This window comes from Elephas maximus, chromosome 11 (assembly GCF_024166365.1).
Source record: "Elephas maximus indicus isolate mEleMax1 chromosome 11, mEleMax1 primary haplotype, whole genome shotgun sequence".
NCBI classification, from domain to species: Eukaryota; Metazoa; Chordata; class Mammalia; order Proboscidea; family Elephantidae; genus Elephas; species Elephas maximus.
The window spans coordinates 95,007,360-95,018,903 of record NC_064829.1 but is presented as its reverse complement, the minus strand read 5'-3'; the positions used below and the strand labels follow the sequence as shown (position 1 = coordinate 95,018,903).

Sequence of the window (11,544 nt, the reverse complement as noted above, 5' to 3'; positions counted from 1 at the left end):
TTCCTACCTCTCTAGTCTGCTGTTCACAGTGTCTTGCTTGGGTTTTACGCTCTCTGCATGTTTTACAAGGCCTTATTTAGGAACCAGTCAAATCTGTATTTGTTTGTTATGTATTATTTAACCTTGTTTCTACACTAATTCCTTTTACCATTTGCTTTGTTTATATTATTGTGTTTTTACCAGTGTGCAAGGAACATTTCACGTGGAGTTTATATACACTCACAGCATATGATTTTAACTAAAGATCCACTTCACATCCAAATATTTTTAAAATAGCTTTATTCCAAATCAAGATAATGCAAGAATTCATTGTTTTCTTCTTTCCTAGAAATTTGGAAAGTTAATGATCATCTGCCTGGGCAGTCGCAAAATGAAAGGGTGAATAGAATGGAAAGCTGCCATGAATATAATGCATATGAAAATATTTTTAATTGGCAAAAAAGTCATTTTACTTTACATCGAAATGATGGTATATTTGACTTACTTGGAAAAACTGCAAAATCAAATTTATCTTTAATCAACCACAGCAGAAGCTATGAAATAAAGAACTCTGCTGAGCTTAATAGAGATGAAAAAGCCTTTTGCCATACTAACCATGAACAATTTCATACAGAAATTAAATTCTCTGAGAGTCAAAAATCCAACAGCATGAAGTCCCAAATCATTAAGCATAAGAAAACTCACAAAATAGAAAAATTGCATGTATGCAGTGAATGTGGAAAAGCCTTCATCAAGAAGTCTTGGCTAACTGATCATCAGATCATTCACACAGGAGAAAAACCCCATAGATGCAGTCTATGTGGGAAAGCCTTCTCCAGAAAGTTTATGCTAACTGAACATCAGAGAACTCATACAGGAGAAAAACCTTATGAATGCACAGAATGTGGGAAAGCCTTTCTTAAGAAATCACGGCTAAATATACATCAGAAAACTCATACAGGAGAAAAACCCTATACATGCAGTGAATGTGGAAAAGGCTTTATCCAGAAGGGAAATCTCATTGTTCATCAACGAATTCATACAGGTGAGAAACCATATACATGCAGTGATTGTGGAAAAGGCTTCATCCAGAAGACATGTCTCATAGCACATCGAAGATTTCACACAGGAAAGACGCCATTTGTTTGCAGTGAATGTGGAAAATCTTGTTCTCAGAAGTCAGGTCTCATTAAACATCAAAGAATTCACACAGGAGAGAAACCTTTTCAATGCAGTGAATGTGGGAAAGCCTTTGCCACAAAGCAAAAGCTAATTGTACATCAAAGAACTCATACAGGAGAGAGACCGTATGGCTGCACAGAGTGTGGAAAAACTTTTGCTTACATGTCCTGCCTTGTTAAACATAAAAGAATACACACAAGGGAGAAACATGTAGATGCAGTCAAGGTGGAAGACCCTTCTGCAGTGAGTCACAGCTCATCACATACCAGTGATCTCATGCAAGACAAAAACCCTGTTAATAAAGTGACTATGCAAATACCTTCCATGGCAGCTCAGACATCAGTAAACATCAGCGAGGTCCTACCAGATAGGAACATAGTCCTGGTGGGGCAGCCTGCTGCCAGATGTGAACACTCAGGAGATACCAGAGAATTTGTACAGGAGAGAAACCTTATGAATGCAGTGAATGTGGTAGTACCTTCAGTGATCAATTATGTCCTTTATTATGTCACAGAAAACTCATAGGATAAGCTCAAAAACATTCAGTGTGGAAAGGGTTGAGCAAAACTTTCTAGCTGATACCTCATTATATGATTTCCAGATGGAAATCATATGAATGCAGACACTGGGAAAGCCTGATAGGCTCATCCTGTGTAAATATTGCATTGATATCTGTGGTACAGTGAGTTCCTTTATGTGGCCTTTTGCCCTTGATTCTTGGATAAATAACTTAGGAGATACCCAGAGTTGTTTTCTACCCTTTATCGTTTGTTACTTTTGTCTGTTCTGTCTAGGTGGCCCCACCTCACCTAGTAATTGACAGTGTAATGACAAGAAAGCTAACACAAGATACCTTTGCCAAGTAATTCACAGAGCATGAGTTTATTCACATTTCCTGGGTAGTTGAAGTTTGGTCGGGCTCTGGTGTGGCTAGGAGAGGACCCTAACTTGTAACCGACAAGGAGTATGAGTAATGACTTACATAATGGACGGAAACACAGAGGGTTTTTGGGACTTCTTGCTGAGAGCTGAGAGGGTTGGCGGGTCCATTAGAACATAGAAGCACCGTGCCAGAAACCATCCCAGGCTTGGATGAAAGAGGTGTAACATGCTTAGAGTTGTGGACGGTGGAGTGGCTGTAACTGCCATAAGCGGTGGAGACAAGTGTAAGTGGATGCTGAGCCAGCATAGAGCAAAGAGCCGTGTTGATGAAAGCTAAGATGGGAGAAGAGTGACTGTGGCATGAGTGGAGCTATCTTGAAGCTGCTAGTTGAGAGCTGGAGCCAGTCAGCTACAAGAGCAGAGCTGGTGAAGAGGAGCCATGGAGAGAGAGACAGCACAAGTGACAGTAGCTGCTGCTTCGTGGGACGTGGGACTAGAATGACAGTACAGAGCCTGACACCTCAAGCGAGCACATATACCAGCACCCAAGTAGAAAGCATAGGCCTGGCCCAGACAGAAGCAGCAGCGCACAGGGCCCAGAGTACAAGAAGTGTGTGGCGCTGAACTGGCCTTCCACAGAAAGGGACTGACCCAAGCTGGAGCCCCAAGCAAGGGAAACAGCACTGCATGACAATAAAGCCCTGTAGGAAGAAGTGATTGAAAAAGAGCTCACCTGGAAAACAGCTATCTTGGTCCTCATTGACAGCTAGTAGGGAGCTGTCCAGGTCCTGACCACAGTTTCCTGGTTGAAAGTTTCCTGATTAATGTGAGTGAATATATGTTCTTGGGAGGGTAAGCGGGTCCCCTTTGAGATGGTATGGCTCTGTGCTGTACCCCTCCCACACCTCACACTATATGTTTCTCTGTTCACATCCTTTGTTTATATCTTTCTCTGTTTGTATTCTTCTCTGTTATATTAAAGTTGCTATCTCAGGTACGGTGTTTCTGTGAGCTCTGCTAGAATTTCAATGAATTATTGAACTCAGTATATATAGAGTTGTGGGATGGCTGGTGTCAGATGTAATGGAGAAGTTGGAAAGTGGGAATATATTTAATCTCTGCCTCATTAGAACCAACTTGATGGTTTATGCTGTTTCTCATAGTCAAAGTTATTCATGAAGTTATCCTAATTTAATATAGATATAATCTGATGTTAATCTGAACACATACACATCAATTGGTCTACTGTATCAATTAAACAAAGAAAAGTCTGAGTTAATCTCAGTGGAGCAAATAAGTAATGTGAATTTTTAAAACAAAAGATAATCAGTATCTGGAATGTTGCTGTAAATAAAAAACCACTTAGGAGGTCCTTGGTTGGTTGGAAAGGGGCAATATTTGACTGGTGGTATTTGAAGCACATACATGTTAGTTTACTTTCCCCAGATCAGTGTGAAGGATTAACTGAAAACCAGAATATCCACCATAAAGTTTTAGAACTTCATATTATGCAGAAGGACCTAGGAAACAATAGACTTACATTGAGTCTATTCATTAATGTAATGAATATTTGTCACATGCTTCCTGGGTCACATGGTCCCATTCCAGTAGGTGAGGATGAAGTAGTTAATAAAGGAAAATTCCATGCCCTCTTGGGGAGAGCACTGAGTTAGCTGGATTATAATTTAAGTGGAGTTTTGACATTTCAGTTGATCTAGTCAGAGGATGCAATATCCACATCAGGTGAAACAGACATGGACTAATTGATACAGGGGGTTTAGTTAGAATTTTTAGGAATGAGAAAAATCCTAAAAAGTTCTTATGGTAATATTTTATTAAAAAAATCAGTTGCCATCAAGTTGATTCCAACTCGTGGTGATCTCATGTATGAGAGTAGAACTGTGCTCGATAAGAGTTTTCCATGGCTGATTTTATAAAGCAAGTCACCAGGCCATTCTACCAAGCTGCTTTTGGTTGGGCTTTTAGTTATCAGTTGAGTGCCTTAACAATCTGTACCGCCCATGGATTCTTGTGATTAAAAAAAAAAAAAAATTTTTTTTTTTTTTTTTTTTTTTTGTGATAAGGACTCCCTTATTGGTATTTAAGCATCCTAGGAAAGAAATTATTTTTTTAATACCCATGACTTATTTCTTTAAGTAGTTTATAAATTCCTGGATAGTTTTTGTATTTCAATTTGAAAGTTAAAAAAAATTAAATAAATCTAAAATTAAGTTCCTTAGTTGCACTAGCCACATTTCATGTGTTCAATAGCCACGTGTGCAGTGAATTTTACACCTAAGACACATTGAAACAGCAAATTAAAAAAAAATTTTTTTATTGTGCTTTAAGTGAAGTCAAGTCAGTCTCATACAAAAACTTATATACACCTTGCTGCATACTCCTAGTTGCTCTCCCCCTAATGAGACAGCACACTCCTGCCCTCCACTCTCTATTTTCGTGTCCATTTGGCCAGCTTCTGACCCCCTCTGCCCTCTCATCTCCCCTCCAGACAGGAGCTGCCCACATAGTCTCGTGTGTCTACTTGATCCAAGATGCTCACTCGTCACCAGTATCATTTCCTATCCCATAGTCCAGTCCAATCCCTGTCTGAAGAGTTGGCTTTGGGAGTGGTTCCTGTCTTGAGCTAACAGAAAGTCTGGGGACCGTGACCTCCGGGGTCCTTCTAGTCTCAGTCAGACCATTAAGTCTGGTCTTTTTATGAGAATTTGAGGTCTGTATCCTCTGCACTCCTGCTCCCTCAGGGGTTCTTGAAATAGCAAATTTTTGGTGATATATATATTTTATCATTAAAACAAGGATACATAACAGTTCCATCACAGAATCCCTCATTTCACCCTTTTATAGCCTCACCTACTTCCCACCTTCTCCACCTCCCTAACCCCTGGCAACCCACTAATCTGCCTATCTAAAAATGTTACACACTGATGATCACATTTATACAACATTCTTTTAAGGACAAAATTACATAGAGAATATATTTTAAAGTCAGAGTGAACACCCCGAGTAGTGCAATGAGTTCCTTTATGTGGCCTTTTGCTTTGGTTTTTTGGAAAAGCAAAGATTTTGAGGTATTTTTTTTCCCTTGTGGTGCAGTGAATTACTTAATATGGTCCTCTGGCCATAATCTTTGTAACTTCCACCAAATGCCTGGGTGGGACTATGCAAATGAGGTGTCTGTGGCCCACCAAGAGGGCTAGATAGCTTGCTAATAATGTAAATAAGGTGCAAGGCACCCTTGTCGCAGTAGGACCATGCAAATAAAGTATATGGAACCCTAAAGAGGGGATTAGTCAGTTTTGCCATCCCAGTAGGCTTAAAATGAGCCATCCCACAGGCAGGAACAGAGGATCTCACCACCAAGAAGAAAAGCCAGGAGTGGAGTGCATCCTTTGGATCCAGGATCCCTGTGCAGAGAAGCTTCTGGAATCAGGAGATTGAGAGGGAGAGACAGAGACAGAGAGAGAGAGCTGTAACACAGAAGACGGTGAGAAACTGTGGCAGAAAAATGATAGCAGCGGAGGCAGGAGGCTGGCAGAAGATAGTGCAGTGGCTTCCTAGCCCACAGAGTGAAAAAGCTGACTGCCTTCAGGCAGGAGGCCTGCTGATGGAGTAGGGTGCTCTGGGCACTTTGTGGAGCTAGGTTTGCCGACATATGGAGCTAAAGCTGAATGCCTTCGGGCCAAGGCTTACTGGCAGAATGGGGTGCCTCAGGCACTTATTGGCAGAACTAAAAGAGCTTTGTAACAGTTGTCCAAGCAGGGCAGAGGTCAAGACGCCAGAGAGAGGCATGCCTGCTGTCACGGCTGAGAAGAGGCTGTCCTGATTAAGGAACTGTATCCTGAGTGTTCCTGAACCTGAATTGGTACCTGTTACTTCCTTAATAAACTCCAGGGTGTGGTCTGTGAGTTGTGTGGCCATTGCAACAAATTATTGAACTCAGCAGAGAGTAGAGGGTGCTGTGGAAGATATGGTTGGTGCCAGAATTGGTAAAGAGGTTGGATGGTGGAGGTATGTTTTTCCTTTTTCTCACGGGAATCAGCCTTGGGCTGTTCATCTTGATTCCCCTTCCCCGTTGTGAAGTTGGAGGAGATCAGATGGCATTCTGCCACACCTTTTTTACAATGTGTGACTAATGCCTACCAAATTGGACAATACAGACAATGTGCAAAACTTTGTAGCACTTTGCATGGCTGGAAATTGTATACTCAGAGAAATCACTATCATTTTCAGGATCCTAGAAAGTTAAATTGGAGAGTACAGGTTTACATTATTTTACATTTCTCAGCACAAAGATACTTAACTATTGATTTTTTTAAAAATGTATGAGCCAATGAAATAATCAAAGAGTATTTTGTCATTGAAGTGAATGAGCAATTGGAAGGCAGTTTAAGGAATGGAATTGTCTCCCAGAAACATTTCCTGAGTGATTAGAGAGATGCAATCACTGAATATTATAGGGGCAGGGCATAAAAGGAAAAAAATTCCCAGAATAAGTCAAACAAAAAGAGAAGAAGCTTAGTCTTCTAAGAATGGAGGCCAGTATATGAGATGGGAGAGGATAAAATCTTTTTGGGTTGTCTTAGAAATAAACCCTCATATCACCTGTGATAGTTATGCGTCAACTTGGCTAGGCCATGATTCTCAGTTTGGCAGACATTATGTAATTATCCTCCATTTTGTGACCTGATGTGAGCAGGCAATCAGTTAAAAGGGGAGTTCCCTTGGGGGTGTGGCCCGCATCTAATATATATGGATGTTCTGGCAAAGCTCGCTCTCTTGATCCTGTATTTGATCCTGCATTCATCTTATCAGCATCCTGCCACCTGACCTGCAGATTTTGGATTCGCCAGCTCCCACAACCCTGTGAGACAGTGGCCTGCCTCCTGACCTGCAGATTATGGGTTCGTCAGCCCATTACCATGTGAGTCAGGAGAAGCCTCCAGGTAACTATGGATTTGGGACTTGCCAATCTCCACAACTGCATGAGCCATTTTCTTGAAATCAGTCTCTATATATTTATATATATGCTTCTCTGGTTTTGCTCCTCTAGAGAACCCAGCCTAAGACATTACTGTTGAGAGCTGCCACCATTTCAAAGACTACAGGTTCTCTGTAATCTGCTCAGTTGTGATGTGATTTCTCTTTATCATTTTTTCTGACTTTGCTGTGAATGGGACTCATGAACTGTCTCTTGTCTCTATCTAGAGTTTTTCCTTTTAATCCCATAATAATATTGTGTAGATGGTGAAAATCATCATAAATGAAATCCCACTATGAGGATCAAGCAAATCCTGCATCTTCCCTACCTTGTTCAGCTCTGACACCAGCTGCCCATGCAGCATTTTTTTCTCTGACCCTATCCACCCAGAGCCAGATCAGATCTCACAAGTTAAAAAGACACTGTCCTTCGGACTGCCAAACAGGCTGATGCCAGCTTCATGTTTGGGAATCCACATAACATCCTAACTTCTAACCTGCTGACCATGAATTTGGGGGTTTCTTCTACCCCTTCAGGATACCAACCACAAACTCGGGAGTTTCCCTGGGGCCCCTAGATTCTGACCCCCACAATTTCTTTTAGGGGTGACAATTCCATGGTGGAAATGCTGGTGGCATAGCGGTTAAGTGCTACGGCTGCTAACCAAGAGGTCGGCAGTTGGAATCCGCCAGGTGCTCCTTGGAAACTATTGGGCAGTTCTACTCTGTCCTATAGGATCACTATGAGTTGGAATCGACTCAACGGCAGTGGGTAGTGGGTTAATTCCATGGAATGACTCACAGAAAATGCTACACTTAAACAATTACAGCTTTATTATAGCAAAAAGGATACAAACGAAGAGGACAAGGTTTGGGCGCCAACGGCAGCTTCCATTCCCCAAAAAGGGATGCACATCCATTTCACATGCATGGATATCTTTCACCAACCAGGAAACCCATACAGTTTCTATGTCCGGAGTCTTTACTGGCTTTATTACATAGTCATGATTAAGGCCTCACTTTTTTGCATAGGTATGATTGATTGAATCATGCCGCCCTCTCTTCCTGAGGTCAGCCACACGGTGCTCCTTCTGGCTTGGCAAAGCCCTATTCATTAGCACAAATCCTCAGGTATAGTCTGTAATCCTACATAACAAAAAGCACCTCAATTACTGTAACAATGGCATGGTGGGGGCACCTAACCTCCTCTAACTTCACAAAGGGGACAAAGAATCACCATCAGCATCAGTCCAAAGGTGATTCTTATGAGGTTGGGGTCAGATATACTTCCTCTCTTCAAACTTTTTACCAATTCTGACCCCGCTGTCCTTCCCACGGCATTCTACTTCTCTGCTGGGTTCGATAATTCATTGCAATGGCCACACACAACTCACAGATTATAGTCACAGTTACGAGGTTTATTAGGGAAATAACAGGTTACAAGCCAGGATCAGGAATGACTCAGGATACAGTTCTTTGGTCAGGACAGTTCCTTGGCCACGCTCGCAGGCAGGCCTCTCTCTGGCCCTCAACCTCTTGGCCCCTCAGCTGGTCTCTGTCCTGCTCGGGCAAGTGTTACAGAGCTCTTTAGCTCCACCAATAAGGGCCCAGGGACACCTCACGCCGTCAGCAAGCCTTGGCAGTTGGTAAGCCTAGTTCTGATGACAAGTGCCCGGAGTCACACCACTCCACTAGGAAACCTCCTGCCCAAAGGAATTCAGCTCTCTCACTCCATGGGTCAGCATACCCACTGTAACTACCTTACTCCATGGGCCGGGATGCCCACTACCCCATTTTGAGCCAGTCTCCTGGTACTGCTGCTGCTGCTTCTCACCGTTTTTTGCCATCTCCGATGTTACAACTCTCATCTCCTAGGTCTAGTAAGTTCTCAGTGCAGGGACCCTGGATCCAAAGAACATATTTCACTCTCGTCTCTTCTTTTTCTTGGTGGTGAGGTTCCCCTTGTTCGCCTCTGGGGTGGCTCATTTTTAGCCCAACTAGATGGCAAAACTGACCTATCCCATCCTGTAAAAATGGCGTGATGGACGCGTCTGACTTGCTCTAACTTCACAAGGGGCCAGAAGAATCACGGTCAACTGTGGAAGGTTGATTCCTATGAGACGGAGGTCAGACATGCCTCCTCTCTCCACCATCTTTACCAATTCTGACACGAACCATCCCTCCCACAGCACTCTCTACTTCTCTGCTTGGTTTGATAATTTGTTACAATGGCCACACAGAACTCACAGGCCATACTCAGTTATGGGGTATGATCATTAAGGTTGTGCGTCAACTTGGCTGGACCGATTCTCAGTGGTTTGGCAGTTATGATGTAGTTTGGCAGTGATGTGATCACTCCATGATGAGATTTGATATAACATGATCACCTCCATGATGGAATCTGCTGTGAGTAGCCAATCAGTTGAAAGGGAGTTCCCTTGGGGGTGTGTTCTGCATCAAATATAAGCGGACTTTCTGGCAAGTCTTGAGGGCTTTTGGTCACACTGGATCCTGCAGCTGGCTCCTGTTCGTCTGACCTCCAGTTCTTGGGACCTGAGGTAGTAGCTTACCTTCTGTCTTGCCTGGCGATCTTGGGGTTCATTGGTCTTCACAGCCTGTGAGTCAGAGCCCTATTGTCTGAGTTGCCAATCTTGGGTTTGCCAGCCCCTGTGGCTACGTGAATCAGGAGAAGCCTCCAGCTTGAGCCATGTTCCAGCCTCTACAACTATGTGAGCTATTTCCTTAATGTAAATCTCTCAGTGGTTAAGAGACCAGCTGCTAACCAAAAGGCTGACAGTTTGAATCCACCAGCCACTCCTGGGCAACCCTAGGGGCAGTTCTACTCTGTCCTATAGGGTCGTTATGAGTCAGAATTGACTTGACGGCCATGGGGTTTTTTTTTTTTTTTTGGTATATATATCTATTTCTCTCCCTACCTACCTACCTATCCACCTACCCACCCACCTATCTACCTACACGCTTTACTGATTTTGCTTCTCTAGAGAACCCAGCCTAAGACACAGGGTTTATTAGGGAAGTAATGGGGTTATAATTCAGGTTCAGGAACACTAAGGATACAGTTCTCTGCTCAGGACAGCTTCTTCTCAGCCATGTGGAAGGCAGGCATCTCTCTGACCCTCAGCCCCTCAGGCCCCTTGGGCCGGCCTGGCCTCTGCCCTGCTTGGGCAAGTGTTACAAAGCTCTTTTAGCTCTACCAATAAGTGCCCAGAAGCATTCCATTCTGCCAGTAAGCCTCAGCCCGCAGGTGCACAGCTGTCTAGCTCCGTGGGTCAGGAAGCCTAGCTCTGCTGACAAGTGCCTGGAGGCACCTCATTCTGCCAACAAGCCTCCTGCCCGAAGGCACTCAGCTTTCTAGCTTTATGGGCTGGGAAGCCCACCACAATGTCTCCTGCCAGTCTCCTGGTTCTGCCACCTTCCTGGTTCTGCCACCTCTGCACTGGCCGTTTATCTGCCCCTCCTTCTTGCTGTCTCTTACCATCGCTGGTGTTACAGCTCTCTCACTCTGTCCTGGTTGAGAAGGTTCTCAGCACAGGGATCCTGGACCCAAAGGATGCACTTCACTCTTGTCTCTTCTTAGTGGTAGAGATCCCCTCTTCCCCTTTCCACCTCTGGGATGGCTCATTTTAAGCCTAGGGGGATGGCAAAACTGACCAGTCTCCTTGATAGGGTTCCATATGCCTTATTTGCATGGCCCCACTCCCACAAGGGTGCTATGTACCTTATTTACATTATTAACCATCCATCCATCTCTTCTGGTGGGCCACAAGCACCTCATTTGCATAGTCTGCCAGTCATTTAGTGGGAGTTACAAGACCATGATGAGAAAGGTCATATAAAAGTGATCCATGACACTGCACCTCATTAGTGTTTCATACACCTTATTTGCATGGTTCCATTTCCACAACGGTTCCATGCACCTTATTTGCATTATTAGCTAGCTATCCAATTTTTTGTTGGGTTACAAGCACCTCACTTGCATAGTCCCACCCAGTCATTTGGTGGGAGTTACAAGACCGTGGAGAGAGAGGCCACATAAAAATGCTCCATAGCACTGCAATTACTCAAGAAAATTTCCAAGAGTTGTCTCAGAAACCAAGGACAACAAATTGTTATTCATTAACTCACAGATATAAAGTTACAGTGAGTTCTACTTATAGGAAATAAGATGGACATTTGCCATGCCATGGCTGTCTCAGAATTCAGTCTGAAATCCTGGGTTAGTGGGTAATTTTATCCTTCAGAAATATTGTAAAGCACTATCACTGTACTAACTATTCTTTTACACACTGGGGATACATCAATGAACAAAAGAGGCAAAGTGACAGCCTTTATGGACCTTGTGTTATACCAAGGGAGACAAATAGTAGAAAATATAATGTCTAGAACTGATAAGTGCTATGAAGAAAAATAAATCCTAGGAAGTGAGGAGATAGTAATGGAGGAGCTGCTTTAGTAACAATTTTCAGAGAAAGACTTTCTGGA

General features: G+C 43.2%; 2 protein-coding genes across 3 annotated transcripts in view; both read left to right on the top strand.

Annotated features, from left to right (window-relative positions):
* The window catches only part of LOC126086036 (zinc finger protein 350-like), a 319,021-nt gene extending 314,990 nt beyond the window's left edge, over positions 1-4,031 (top strand). Inside the window, exon 5 of the mRNA XM_049902014.1 lies at positions 329-4,031. Within this exon, the coding sequence (XP_049757971.1) occupies positions 329-1,686 (1,358 nt within the window). The 3' untranslated portion in view covers positions 1,687-4,031. The remainder of the gene's footprint in view (positions 1-328) is intronic.
* The window catches only part of LOC126086050 (zinc finger protein 613-like), a 167,393-nt gene that overhangs the window by 56,222 nt on the left and 99,627 nt on the right, over positions 1-11,544 (top strand). The window lies entirely within an intron of this gene.